The 16,055-nt window shown below is 32.2% G+C and overlaps 1 protein-coding gene across 5 annotated transcripts in view; it reads right to left on the bottom strand.

Annotated features, from left to right (window-relative positions):
* Positions 1 to 16,055, bottom strand: part of LOC145246619 (uncharacterized) — a 538,839-nt gene that overhangs the window by 75,872 nt on the left and 446,912 nt on the right. For 3 of the 5 annotated variants that reach the window (XM_080108291.1, XM_080108289.1, XM_080108290.1), the window contains exons 16-17: positions 14,204 to 14,300; positions 4,236 to 4,370 (exon numbers count right to left, since the gene is read on the bottom strand). In XM_080108291.1, coding sequence (XP_079964417.1) covers positions 4,236 to 4,370; positions 14,204 to 14,300 — 232 coding nt within the window. The remainder of the gene's footprint in view (positions 1 to 4,235; positions 4,371 to 14,203; positions 14,301 to 16,055) is intronic. The other 2 variants (XM_080108293.1, XM_080108292.1) reach the window with 1 other exon arrangement.

Genomic DNA, 16,055 nt, shown 5'->3' on the forward strand with positions numbered 1-16,055 from the left:
CTTCACTCCCAGGCATTTTGTCACAGCAAAACTAGAGTAAATAACAATCTTTGGCTTGTGGTTTTTCTGCATCCATTTGGAAACCATCGCCCCCTTATGGGGAGACTTGTTTAACCCATCTTGTCTCTCTGGCATTTCAAAAACCAACTAAAATTAACTCAGCTTATTCAAACCGTAACCCTTAACACGTCAAATCCAGTCCCCATTTGCATACTTTCCAGTGCATTCTGATCGGCCACCCAGTTTGATACCTGTCACAACATTACCCTTTGACCATTTCTGTACCTGCAATGCTCGTTCAACTTATTGTTTCCCACGATTCAATCTGTTGTTTACTCTGCTAGATAGATAATTAGATAGACAAATAGATAGATAGATAAACAGATAACTAAATAAATGCTTTCTACTCGGTGCTGCCCGGCTATTACCTAACAATATAAGAATCCCTCCTGCAATGTTACAGGTCATTGTTTGAGATGAATTTCTTGAAGAATCAGTCATTCAGCACATCCCAATTACTGTTTGCTATGCTGCTTGATGAAACAGTGCAATTGCAAATACAAATTAATCATCATCTATATAATAAAGTAAAGTCAGTCTTTTTAATGTTTGTCATCGATAACTTTTTCTTACAAAATCAATATTTGATTCTGTTTTATCAGTTCATTTGAGTTTATCATTGCATCATGTTGTTAATGGCCAAATCAAATGTCATTCAATTTAATTCTGTCTAGAAAATAGTTTTACTGAATCAGAATTATATTCATATTGACGCCATCTTAAAAAAAAAAAAAAAAAATGGGATGTAAATGTATTCATCCATACATTGTTACTTTCCTTAGTTTGAGGGAAAAAAATTCTAGATAAAAAAAAGGCATAGTTAAAAAAATAAATTAAAAAATTTTTAATTGCAAGCAAAAGCACTATCAGGCAATGTACAGTACGTACAACTAGTTAAAAGCATTGTAATTGGTTATTTTAATAAATGCATAAGAAAAACAAACAAAAAAACACGTCAGTAGATTAGTAAGCAAATGAGTACTAATAAAATATTGAATAAAAGTTGACTGGTTGTTAGATTTTATAGCTTGTCAATCTTTGTTGTGTTATTTTATGCTGAAATAGATTTTTTTTTCTTTTTTTCTGTGTGTTATAATCTGCTAGAAAAAAAAATATGAACCATTGTATCATACATCGAGTTCAGTTTAGATTGTTGAAATCAAGAAAAAAAATGAGTTTTCAATGCCAGTTAAATATAAACAAATAAAAAGGACAAAATAAAAATCAGTCATTTTCTGCTAGTTACATATCTTTTCCCCTTCTACAGCTATAGCTTAAATAGTATTACAACCGGTGGTGATATTCCCTTTAGTTTATTAATGGACTATTTCACTCTTCATTTGTCTTATTTGGGGAATGTTCAGAAAGCTGCTGCCAATGTTTACATATAAGCTCAATTCTTTAGGGACTTGGAGCAAGGTCTTTTCGGACTATGTTCACTCTGCCATTGTACATGGAAGTGCGACATAGGCCTTAAATGTTTCTAATTTGCAATGGTGCCAGCATAATGACTGCACCATGATCAAGTGCATGTGCAACAGCAAAATAGAGGAAATAATCCCTTCAGTATTGCTCTATCTTAATCTTGGTATTGGTGGATTTTAGATGCTTTACACAACAACTTTCTAATTTGAGCATATACAACATGCCCCCTCTTGCATCAACTCAATAATGCATATGAATACCCCAGGCATGAGGATGTGGGAAAGATTAAAGAAAACCTGGTTTGAGTATATAAGATGCGACTTGACTGCTTGCAATATGATTGGTATCAACCCTTCAGATAGGGCAGTATGGGGAGCAGGCATGAAACGTTACCTGATTTTGCCTACCTTGGTATCCGGGACACTCGCAGTATCTTAAATGTGAAAACTGAATCATGCTGACTCGTTAAGTTGTTTTCTGTATTCTTAATTTTTTTTTAAGTGTTTACAAGTTTGTGTTAGTTATTTTGTTGCATGTTTCACCGGCTATCATGCTGGAAACACTTACTTGCATACTCCTTTGTGGCAGGTTTGAAAGAAACAGAGTGAATGAATTTTGAATTTGGTTTTATATGAATTGGGTTTCGACTTTCAATATTAGGCATGTAATATTGAAACCGTATTTTCTTTTTTTTTTTATATTGAAGAGGTGTATATTTTTTGGGCTTCTGATTCACTGAAATAAAATCTTTTATATTAAGACATGGTGCTTATTCAGACTAAAACTTATTTTCAAAGACAACAGCGAACAGTGATAGTAAGTTCGCAACTACCATCAGTATTCAATGTCGCCCAGGAAACGGAAGCCTGCTTAAAAACTTTCACTTCACACATCCCTTTGTTACTCATAGCAACCAGCTTGAAACCATCACAATTAGTACCAACTAGTGATGGTATGATTCCAATATTTTTCCCCCATTCCGATACAATTACAGATTCTGATTCTTTATAAATCTCTAAATATTGAACTATAAAATTGTTATTTTTTTCCAGATTAGCGTAAAAGCATAAAATAAATGTCCACATATTTTCTAAAACGTAAAAAATATGCTTGTGTGGGGAATAATCTATAGATTTTAGTTTTACTGGTAGTTTAAACTCAAGAAATATTTATTATTTTATCATTACTGCCAGCAGTGGAAGATTTTGTTTCAAACAAAATGAAATAAAAATATACATTAAAGGAATCGTTTTGGGGCATTGGAAAATAGGCACAGAGTTTTCCAATTCGCAAACGTAAAAATACAATTGTGGGTAGCAGTGATTGATGGATTCTAGTTTTACTGTTGGTTTAAAATCTATAAATACTTACAATTTTATCATTGGTACCAGAAATGAAAAATTAAGTTTTAAACAAAAACAAAACAAGAATCGTTTTTGGCATTGGAAAAAAAATAAAATAAAAGGCATACTTTTTTCCAATACTACCAAAAAATTCTGATTTTTTTTTTATTCCGATTAATCATCCCAACATTACCCATGATACTTCTAATTGATAAAAATCTTGCTACTTATGCACTTTTGTCACTATGGTATTTTCTTTTTAGTATTTTCAAGTTAAAATTCAAATTTTACCATATTTCTTTTTATTAAACTGTTATGTGAAAGTACAGAATAGTTACAGAACGCCCTCCTCTCCCCTTGTTAAGAATGGCTTTCTATATAATAACCTTATAATATCAGCATGGTAACATAAATGCAAAAGTACCAAAATCTCAACTAAGTGAAAAAAAAGAACTTAACTGAAAATTAGCTATGCTTGATATTCCTGTTGCTACATGATCTGGATATGCTTGGGATAAGGGATACCTCCCTTCATCCTCCCGGGTCATGGGGATGCTACATTATTTTATGCAGAATGTGTTGAGCAAGAATAGCCTGGTGGCATCCATCCCTCTCCAGGCTTGAGAGCACATACAGCACTTGGTATTACTAAATGGTCACCCATTTTTATATTGACAGAGTTTGTAACAGTGCATATCACCGGGTGGGAAAATAGCAGCAGCAAAGGATGGCTGGCTAGCAAAGAGACTGGCAGCAGCAGCAGCCATAAAAAGTGCATATGCAAATTATGAAGTGTGTGCGAGAAGAAAAAGGAGAAAAAATACACCACGTGGTCACAGAAGTAAGTTGCGCGTCGAAAAATGGACATGTAAAGTCAAGGACGCTGTGGTCGGCATGCGGTCAGAGAAAGGAGAAATACCTTCCAGGTTAGATGGACATATGTCAATGAGAAATTTTTTAAGTGGTGTCGAGACGGGATAGTAACGGTAATAAAAGCTTTTGTTAAAAAGGAAAATATGCTGACACAGATTTATTTATTTTTTGTTTGTTTCTTTCTTTCTTTCTTTTTGATAGTGTTAGATGGTGTGGGGTCCAAGAGAAGTTTGAACTATAATGAACACGATTTGAGCATAACGGCAACATTACAGTTTCAACGTTACTTAACTTTGGTGATCTAACAGGAGCTGATATGTCAACATGATTTATGTCATAAAAACTATGTTTATAAAGACCACATAAAAATAATAACAAAACTAATTCACATGCAAATTCCCATGTTGCATAAAAAAAAAAGGCAAGCAGAGCAGTCCTGTAGCTAAATACTAATTTTCAGCTGGATAATTCAGACGAATTGAACTTCCTTTTCAACTGTCAAGCTGGCCAGAGGTCAAAGGTCACACCACTTACCTTTTCACAAAGCTCTACCTTTTCGACCAAAAACTCATTGGTCTGCTGTAAGTCAGCTACAGTCTGTTTTTGGCTGTCCATGTCCAGCTCCATCTTGGATATTTCTCGTTGGCAAGTATCCAGATCCCGCTTCGCCTAAGCAATGAAGTAAGATGTAAATGGCTGAAATACCATTTTCGAACCACCAACTTATTCGAGGCAATTTCTCTGTTGAGTTGTATGAGAATTATATCATTTTTTTTTTTTTTATTTAGACAACTGAGTATTTCTTGCGATTGTCACTTAGAGGCTCCAAAACTACTAAACAGAATTGTATCAAATTTGGCATGAAGCATCCTTAGTATGTCAAGTATTTCAAAATTATAACACATCTACTACAAGTGATAGTAAATAAGAAAAACTACAACCACATATAACAACACTAATACTCTTACAACTACTACTACTACTACTACTGAAAATATAATAATGATAAAAAAATATATAAAAGTATCAATAATAATCATGATCTAATCCAAAAACACATTTTATCGATGCATCAAGGGAGATAATCAATGATGTACTGCCCACATTGCTGATTGTATCATATTGGCTCAGACAGCTACCCCTACCAAAAACTGGCAAATCGTTTCCTTGAAAGGGAAGTGCTATACAAACGCCAACACTGAAAAATAAATTGCTTGTCACTTGAAGTAAAATGAAAAACAAAAGCAAAAAAAAATTAATTAAATGACAATTGAATAGAATTGTACATTTATAAAGGGAAAAGATTAAATTTTACTTTCATCCAAATGTAAACAAAATAACACTAAATGAGATGAAATTGAAAGGAATTTTACTATATGTATTTACCTATTTTCACGCACTTAACTCTAGGCTGGTTTATGATGACCTATTTTAATTTCATTATGTTGAAAAAGGTATTCAATCAATCTAAAGACAGATTCAAAAATAAAAATTATATTTTTGCAGAGAGATTTGGAGTGGGAGGTGAGACTTTTGGAGTTGTTAACACTTGTTTGATTGTATTTTGTTGTAAAATTAAAATCATGTCACTTACAACCATACTATTGTAGGCAAGAAAAAAATCCACCTATTCATGACATAAATACCTCAAATTTTTTTCTCAGATTTTCATGTCTCAATGTACACAATGTATATCAGTATATGAAATTTGATTATTCATGTGTGCATAGAAATGTTTCCGCCTTCAATAAACTGCGTTATATTGCAAATCAAGTGCACAAAAAAGGTGAGAATATGCATCAAGCAAAGACATGGAATTTTATCAATTCATGAAAAATAAGAGTAAATATAGTGTCTAAAAAAGAAGCTGAGTATGCGGGGTCCCTCTCCACGAGTGAAAAATTTACTTTCATCATGACTAATGTTTGTGCAAAATGTATTAAGAAAAAAAAAAAAAAAAAAAAAAAAAAATACAAGGAGTGGTTATTGAGAAAAGTGTGAACAAACGAACAGAAAAATGATTGATTTGAAGGCAATTTTACCCCTATAATGCCCCCTAGGGAGGCAACCAGAGTTATCCTGGAAAATCCATTCTGGCAAAAATTTACTTTCATCATGACTAATGTTTGTGAAAAATTTCAAAAAAATCCAAGTCATGGTTATTGAAAAAGTGCGAACAAATGAACAGGAGTGAATTACTAGGTCCAATCCCTGCTTTGTGGGGAGACCAAAAATGTACTCACACTTCAACTGATATTAGCGTAGATTGGATAATAATGGTCACTATTTAAACATTTGAAAACACGATTCTTCAAGTACACTTGCATTTTTCATTTCACTGTTCATGAATAAGGTGATGCCCTTTTCTCTTCCCTGCAATCTCTTTCCCACAGAAGAGACATTGCAAGCCTGTCTCTGCTCTATCATGATTTTCATGGCAAGTGCTCAACTGAACTCCACGTTGTGGTCCCCTCTTGCCAAATTTTCACAAAAAAAAAAAAAAATACTCGACTAGCTACAACCATTATATACGATTTCCTCCACTCTATCTGTGCCTAAATCTAAATGCAGATTGCATGAACTAAGCTTCTTTCCCAGAATTTCCCGCCTATGGAATACTGTTCCATTAGCCTGTTTCCCAGTTATAAATGCCCTACGGGGCATTATAGTAGCTTAATAGTGTATGACTAGAGCTCTTAATTTAACATATAAAACATTAGTTATTCAGAGAAGAACATTTCATATTTCTTTCAAAGATACTTTATTTTCAAACAATTGAGAGAAAAAACAAACAATAAACATGAACCTTAATATAAAAAACGTTAAATAAGGTTTTCCTTTGAATTCTGAGTGAAAAACAGATGTATAAATTAATTTTGGATGCATTTTAACTTTTCAGCCTAACATTGATGAAGCCTTCTCATGAATATCAGTGATTATTTATAAAATATGAAAAATATTCTTGAAATGTGTAGAAACAATTGTCCACAAATAAAATTGATTTTGAAATAAATATGGAATATTTTTCACTGAAAAATTAAGGTTTACATGGTGTTAAATAAGGACAGAGAGAGAATATGTTTGAAACGGTTTGCATTTAGTAGTCCAAATATCGTTCACTGGAAGGGTCTGTGCCTTCATTGTTAATCTAGAAAAGATATCTGCACTATCAATGCAGCTAAGAGAAAACTCTCCCGATCTGGTCCAAGCCACAACCTGCCTTTGATCGTGTCTAACTTACAATAATCCTCACTCCAAACTGTCTTAAATCATCCCCAACTGTCGCAAAACTCATCACCACCCCGCAAAACTGATCACAAACCAACTCCAAACACACTGACCGCCATTGTTTGGTTCTTTGTACCAAATTACTGTCATAGCTTGATTAACAATCCTATTCAGCTTTTTTTTTGTGTACCTTGGTTAACAACTTCCTCTCCATTTTTTTGCTGATAAACCTATTTCCTCTTTGTTGTCATATTTCTTTTTCTCACTTACTTCCTAACAATTGTGGGTATGTGGGGCGGTGAGGGGGGGTCATTATTTTTACTTGATCACAACTAAATGGTTTTAGCATTTTTCATTAAATATTACTTTATTTTCTTTTTAAGATGAATCAAACTACTTTCACGAACTTCTAAGGTATTGAATTCACTCATATAATAACAAAACAATATAAATGAGATCATAGTCTCCTTTGGAGGGGGGAGGGGAACTCCCTCTATAAAAAACCTATTAAAGTCAGTTTTAAACTGTACATACAAACACCACTACCACCCCCATATCTCTTATCTAAATCATTGTAATATTTTATATACGATCGAACCGTGGAACTAGAAAATGTCTATTAATATCTCTTTTTTTGGATCAAAAGCAAAATTTAATGGAAGTCTATTCTGGATCAAAATTCAAGAAATCTGTCAGGTAGTTTTGACAGTGTAATCCTGTGTAGCAGATGAGGGTGGGATAATAAAGAAAGAAAACAGATGCACACACACACATATAAAAATAATATCTTTTTCAAATAGATTTCTCAAATTTTTTTGGTTGATATCTTTCTTTTTACAAAGCAAGTCCACTGATTTGTTTTGCAGCACGTTGGTCCATGTTATTTACAATGAAAAAGTGTTTTGATTTAATTTCTTCCAAATAAAGATTAATTAAATAGAATTTTCGTTGGTCCTTCAACACTTAAAAGTTTGAAATAGGATTTACATTGCTAAATATGCAGATTGATAGATGCACGATGCAAACATTTGTGTGTTAACGCATATGCTGCGTTATAGAATGAGGACATGGGTTTCAAGCTCCGGATGATTGGACATGGAATTACCCATATTTAATCAGATCTTACGTAAATTCATGCTTTCTTATTCAATTCTTCCAACATTTTATGTGTCTGCTACTTTTAAGTTGATAATTTATTAAAAAATTATACTGTTCTATGCAAAGTAAACAAACTTGAAATTTATCTTTCCAATAATTTTCCACTATAAAAAGAGAAACAAAAAAGGTTTGCTATTTAAAATTCCAATTATTTTGAAGGTCACATGCATTAATTTTAAAGATTTTTTTAAACCACGAATCTGAATCATTTCAGCTCTTTCACTTTTGATGTACAAGAAGAGCAAGTGAAGCGCTCTTTAGTTTTGTTAGGCAATCACCTAGAGATGGTTTCGATAAAAACACTAGTTTCCACCAGATAACTAGTTAGGTAATCACCTAGAGATGGTTTCAATAAAAACACTAGTTTCCACCAGATAACTTGTTAGGCAATCACCTAGAGATGGTTTCAATATAAAACACTAGTTTCCACCAGATAACTTGCATTAACGTCAAGAATAGAATCTGGCCTATAAAAATCTTGCTTCAACCAAGGAAAGATCTGACACATTTCAGGATATGTAGTTTAAATAAAGACCCAGACTGAAATCGGTTAGAAGTCAATTTATAAAAACTGTTTGACATATGCCAGCATTAGTTTTTTGTTTTGTTAATGTTTTTTTTTAATCGTTTAAGGTGAGACTTTCTAATTTGTGCATTCATTTTTTTTTTTTTGCGGACTGTTATACGCGTCTTCATAATTTGTTTTTTCACCATGTTTCAGCCGTCTTCAGGTGATTAACTGATTTCAGCTGTCTTCAGGTGATTAACTGCAACAGGATAGGAATGTTGAGTCTTGTAACTTATTCCCAATATATGGAAGGCAGTAATTACTGGGGATAAGTTACAAAACTCAGCATTCCTATTCTGTCATGGTTAATCACTTGAAGAAGGTCAGAGGATGAGTTGGCCAAAACGTGGTGAAACAACAACTATGAAGATGAGGATAAAAGTCTGCAAAAAGAAGGAATGCACACATGCGAACATGTAAAATGGATGCTAAAATAATGAATACTAATAATGTTAAACCAATGAATAACGACCCCGGTGTCTAACTGTCCCGTGGGAAGGCATTGTAAATAGGAACAATAATAGTAATGTATAAAAGATGCAGTGTATTCATCCGAATAACTCAACTATAGATATCACAAAATGTCCTTTAGATCTTATAAATTTAAATGTTAATTTCTTTCGAATAAGATTGTCAGATTTTCACAGCTTCCAACTTTGAACGTAGAAACTATAAATCTTTTAGAGTGCACATTATTTTGTGATAAATGAGGAGAAAGTCCTTGAAAGTTATTTTATGTCTTTTGCACAACCTGTTATAGTTTGGGGGAGACGAGATAAATGTTACTAGCGGTATACATCCGGTGCTGCTCATGTGGGGACATATTGTCAGTTGGGAGGTTTCTTAGGAAAAATAATGTCTAATAGTGTAATGCTTACAGATTTTTTTTTTGCGTTGAAAAGTTAACATTCCGATTATGAGGTCAGGTAAAAAAAAAAAAGTGTTCTTAAAAAGCAAATAAAATAAAACTAAGTATTACTTAAACAAAATTAATGTGTTCGAAGTTTTAATAAAAAAAAGCTGTAAAACAGGAAATGGATTTAATGAATGCCGGTTAATTGCATTTTTTTGTTTTGTTTCAATTAGAAGTGACAAGCCTTACTTAACTTCAAGATTACATGTGCATTTTCTTTGTTGCATATGAACAGCTGGATTCAAAATAAAAAAGACAAAAAGGTCTATATGCGATTGATTATGGTTTTGCTTGTAGACTGTTTATGACCGCTTTGCTTTTGAACTTTCAGAACTACATTTGCGATTATGGTTTTGAATTTTTGAGATTAGAATTGATTATTCATATTTGGATTCTTCCAACTATTGTTCTTATCTTGAGTGTGATGTTCACAACGTTTCGGTCAATGTAACCTCCGACTTTCGCCAGGTGTATCTTGTCAAATTCTGGAATCATTTTGTTAAACACAGACATGATGTGTGTGTGTGTGTGTGTGTGTGTGTGTGTGTGTGTGTGTGTGTGTGTGTGTGTGTGTGTGTGTGTGTGTGTGTGTGTGTGTGTGTGCAGATGTCGGACATCTGCACAGAATTTCAAACAGAATCCTGTAATCAATTCACGAGAGTAGCATGCTTTTGTTTCATTATGACTAGGTAGAAGTCAAATTGTATTTTGGGGTCATTCGCACTAAGTATTGAACCTTCAACTTCCAGGAGTGTAACATTTACAACTGAATTTACCAAGTACTCTATCCACTATGCAACGGATCTTTGTGGACAATTCTAGTACAAATTTTAGAAACCTTAAACCTATTTTGTTTCTAGATGTAAATATCTAGATATATTATCACACACACATATAAACTACTTCATTTACTCACACAAATTCAATATACGAAAGTATAGATTTATGCGTAAACTTTAAGTATTTACTTCAAAAGTGCTCAATACGTAGGTAGAGCTAGTTAGTAATTTATAAAATATATATGGCGATTAAGCTACACTGAATATTCTGCGTTTCATCCACTATAGGATTCGTCAGGTGCATAAGCCTGACGAATCCTATAGTGGATGAAACGCAGAATATTCAGTGTAGCTTAATCGCCATATATATTTTATAAATTACTATATATTATATATATATTGTCTTTGAAGTTTTTAACCTTTAAAACTATACAAAAAAAAGTCATTCAATCACTGCATCAGACGGCTCTAGAATTTACCATAGCACTAATAATTTATTTTTTTAAAGGGATCATCAGTTGCTTACCATGAAACACTGTTTCAGGGATTTAAAAACAAAACAGCATATTACATCATGGCTCCCCAGCAGTGTTGATCAAACACCACCTCCCTTAATCTTAGGAAGAAGACGTGTTACAAATATTTGATCTAATTTTCTATTCTTAATTGCATTATCTAACCTTTTCTATATATATATATATATATATATATATATATATATATATATATATATAATAGTTCTTTGATGGGGTACAAAACTTAAATACTGTAATCATAAAGGAAAGACTTATTATTCATGATTAAAAATAAAAAACGTATAACACCCTTTAAAAAAAAATAATAAAAATGAAGGGTAGGAGAAGAAAAAAAATAAAGGGAGGAGTCAATTGACCGTTTCGCCTTCGCTTTCTCAAAGCTGTATCGAGGGATTTTAAAGTTAAATTCTGTTATGTGTAAAAAAAAAAAACAAAAAAAAAAACAGGGAAGCGATTAAAATAAAACTTTTTTTTTTTTTTTTTTTCACTGATAACGGAACGCAACGGAACCTTATTTTAATAATGTACATATTTTTGATTTCTCCCCTTTACAGCTTTGAGAAAGCGAGAGCGAAACCGGGCAGCTGACTCCCCCTTTATTTTTTTTCTTCTTCTTCCACCACTTTAAAAAAAAAAAAAAAAGAAAAAGACAGGTGTTTTATTATTTTACTTTTAATCATGAATAAGAAAAGTCTTCCCTTCATGATTGCAATATATATATATATATATATATATATATATATATACATACATACATACGTACTTCAGAATAAAATTATCTAACTATCAACTGGTATGAAAACCTGTGATTATAAGTCTTACAAAATATTTTCAGTAATATTCTATAAGTACGATTCCATTTAAACAAAAATTGCTCGATATATAAGATAGAGCAATTTTTAAATTTATTGAATGACTAAAAGTGTATATAACTACCTACTTTATTTATATATATAACTACTTTATTTCTATTTATATACATATATATATACTATCTATTATTTATAATTAACTAGCAAGGGTACCTGGCGTTGCCTGGGTGTGTTGAGGTGGTGTAGTAAGGAACCCCGAAGAATTAAAAAAAAAAAATAAATAAAAAGTGGTAGTAGTGGGGGAGGGGATCAAAACAAAAAATGTATATCCTGGTTAAGGGAGATGACGTTCTGTTTTTGCATTATTGTAGGGAGGTGTTGACGTCCTCCTACATACAGCACCTGGTTGACGTCCTCCTACATACAGCACCTGGAATTTCCAAATGGTCATTCATCTAGTACTGACCAGGCTCAACTTGACTTAACTTTGATGATATAACGAGAACCAGTGTGTCAATAGATAATAATCACATAACTCCTTATTCGATGCATGAAGAACTATATTTTGATCTGTGCTTTACAATCACTTTAGCTTCGTGTTGAGCACGTGCATTTTGCATCAAAGAAATCCTTCAGAATCTAATCACACAATTGCAAGATTTTTCTTTGTCATATCATGAAAAAAAATAATTTCAAAATTTACTTTTGAATTATCTATTTAAATATATATATATATATATATATATATATATATATATATATATATATATATATATATAAATAAATATGAAAATCAAATAAGAGACGTGTTACATGTAACACTTTAAAGCCAAATAACAACACCAATTTTTTTTTTTAACCTTTATAAAATAAACGAATGTTTATTTTTAAAAAGAGATATATTTCGGAAATATACACTCCTTTTTCAATCTGTACATATATATATATTTCCTCTTATTCTTCATCATGATGTCGAATGGAAGAATTTTAAGTTAAGTCCACTTGATGTTAGCTGTGGTTTTTCTGTAGCCGGAAAATTATGCGTGCTTGGTCCCTGGTCGCTCATGATTTGAAAGTCTGGGTATATATATATATATATATATATATATATATATATATAGTCTGGGTAGGTTTATCCATTAAAGGCATTGAGTGAAATTTGAAAATCAAATAAGAGATAAAGGTTTTAAAAAAAAAAAATCGCGTTGTTATTTAGCTTTAAAGTTTTAAATGTAACACGTCTCTTACTGATTTTCAAATTTCACTCAATGCCTTTAATGGATAAACCTACCCAGACTATATATATATATATATATATATATATATATATATATATATATATATATATATATATAAAGTACGGTATGTGTAACTTTCACTCTTAAACTAATTAACTGATCATTATGAGTTTTGGAATACAGATGTTAAGTGCAGGCAAGAGTAATGTGGGCTATATTTAGTTTAGTGAGCAAAAATAGGGGTGAAAGCTTTAGCATGAAAATTCAAATAGTTTTGATTTTTGTGAAATTTTAACACTAATTATTAGGCATCAATTAATAAATATTCCCTGAATTTCAGTATCTTTGGAGTATTTTAGGGGGACATAATGTTGGCATAAATTTTCATTAACATTTTTTGTTTAAATACGCTTACACACAACCAACTTATAACTGTTATAGGTTGTATGCATACATTTTTTTTTTTGTACAGGAAAATAATATGCAAAATTGGGAGATTACAGAGTGCTTATAGATTTGTGTCACAAAGGACACTTGTATCCAGCAATATCCCTTCATATAATTTTTTTTTTCTTTTTTGTTACAAAAGGGTCACCACTTATCAAGGCCTGGGGCCCACTAAAGGATAAGGGTTAATGTGTGTACAGTAGACATTGGGACAACAGCATAGCAATTGTTAGTAGTGGAAATTTGGTATCATTTGACTATTTAAGAGGACAAGAATCTGTTTAACGTTGGATGAAGATGACAATATTGTAGTCAGCTGGAAAGCAGACCACAGAGTTCCACAGGCTGGCAGTTCTAGGAAAGAAGCTTTGTTCATGGAATTTAGATTTAGGTACTGATAGAGAGTGGGGAAAATTTTGGATAGTGGTTTTGGCTAGACGAGTATTTTTTGTTGAAAGATTAGCAGGGGGCGGGGAGCATAGACTGGAGCTCAGACGAGCACTTACAATGAAAATAATGATAGAGCAGAGACAAGCCTGTAACATCTCTTCTGTGGGAAAGAGGTTGCAGAGAAGAGGAAAAGGCATCACCTATTAGGTTATGGAGTTGGTTTTGAACTCTGCCAAGGGAGGATAAGTGTTCTGAGCAGCCCCTGCTCAGATGTGGCAACAGTACTCCATTTTAGGATTTGTTGCCTGTATAGATATACATCAGTAATGAGATATATGGTAGAATGATCTAACCATGAATTAAAACTAAAAAACGAAATTGAATCAAAAAAAAAAAAAGGGGGGGGAGGAAATAAAAAAAAATCTTTTCTTACATTTCTACTAAGAACTTCTTTTTCAGTCTCTAACAACTGAATTAGTTGTTCATTTTCATGCTTCTCCTGTAACAAGCGTCGATTTTCTTCTTTCAATCTGTAAGAGAAAGAAAAACATTTAAACCTTTATGTCATGCAAAAACAAATAAACAAAAAAATTGATGCTCCTTATTTTATTCAGAATGAAAAAAAATATACATAATTTATCATCCAACAAAAATCTGGCAACTCATAGATTGACTCATAATACATAAATGAATCATAATTATGCATTTCAACCGTATTTTTATTTATTTTTTTTTTTGTTTGGTTGTTTTTTAATGGTTTCCAAGTCAATTAAATTCTATCAAATCTAAAAATGAAACAAATGTAGTAAATTTCAAGAATTGAATGAATTTATAATCTGCCCCCCCCCCAAAGAAATAGCACCCACGAAATTATTAATGAAATTCACAATCCTTTCTGGAATTTAATTATATTTTTATGCCTGACTTGTCCATCAAGTTTCAGTAATAAATGTCCAACAGTCTGTTCAACAAAATACACCCTAAAATGGAATGCTGTTGCCACATCTGGAAATGAGCTGCTCAGACCCCCCCCTCGCTGTCAAACTTTTACAAAAAGCACTCAAGATACAACTACAAGTTACCTTACTCTCTATCAGTGTCTAAATCCAAATACCAATTCCATGAACAAAACTTCTTTGCTAGAACTGCCCACCTGTGGAACTATTTCACTAGCCTGTTTCCCAGCTAATTACATGACAGTCCTTTTTGGCATTTCTCTGGATTTAGTTGTGATGTGTGGTAAATCAGACATGATAGACCACTTGGAAGACAACATTCGACACATGATTGCTAAAATACAGCCTAATTTAATGTGTAGAATTGTGAACATTAGATCTTTAGATTATGCCATATACGCAGAGGCCATATGGTCCAAATTATATTTAAATTATAAATGCAAAAAAAATTCATCTTTTGAATAAACCACATATTGTTGGACAATAAAAGTATTTTTTTTTTTCTGTGATTTATTTTAATTTAAAGTTCACCGCCTAGAAAAAATTTTTTTTTTTACTTATAATAACATGTATAATATAAATAACTATCATAGTTATCAGTGGTGGCGGCAGCTGATTTTTCGTAGCCAAGAATTTCAATTTCCTCTTTTAGTGTTTGGCTCACAGATGTTTTTTCAGACCAATCTGAGCACAGAATCTGCATGGGCAGAGAAGGCAGACAAAGGTCAGGGCTGTTCTGCTTGTTTTTTTTGTTTGTTTGTTTGTTTTTTGTTTTGCCTGCCTCTTAATCGCCACTAGTCTTCTTTCTGTTTCATATTGTTTGGTACCAGATATGATGGATCAGCGCCACAGGTGCCAGTCCTGAGCTGTTGTTTCCCCAGGTGTAAATATTAAATCCAGTGCTTTTCAAAAAAATTTTAAAGCACATTTCTGTTAAACTCCATGTATCCTTGCATTTTACGTACAAATTTAAAAATCCATTATCACCATGTTAATAGACTGCAAAAAACTTCTTTTTTTTAAAATAAATTTTTTAAAAAATACAAATAATAAAAACGTACTCCTTGCACAACTATCACCACCTTAATCCCTTTTCAAAATTTTCAAGCTAAATTACATTTGGACCAGATCTGTTTTTAAAATTGTAACTTGACTCAAGCCAACATTCAAATATTACAAAGTAAATAAGAAAAACATGCTGCTTCTACATTACTTGAACCGAAAAATGTATTGGATTTCTGTCACAGATGATTTCAGAAAAAATATTTGCTCTCTTAAGTCACATACAAACTTTGTTATACATATTTACAAACAAAATATGGCATCATC

The sequence above is a fragment of the Euprymna scolopes genome, chromosome 24 (genome assembly GCF_053919585.1).
Source record: "Euprymna scolopes isolate OS-2025 chromosome 24, ASM5391958v1, whole genome shotgun sequence".
In the NCBI taxonomy this organism is placed as follows: domain Eukaryota; kingdom Metazoa; phylum Mollusca; class Cephalopoda; order Sepiida; family Sepiolidae; genus Euprymna; species Euprymna scolopes.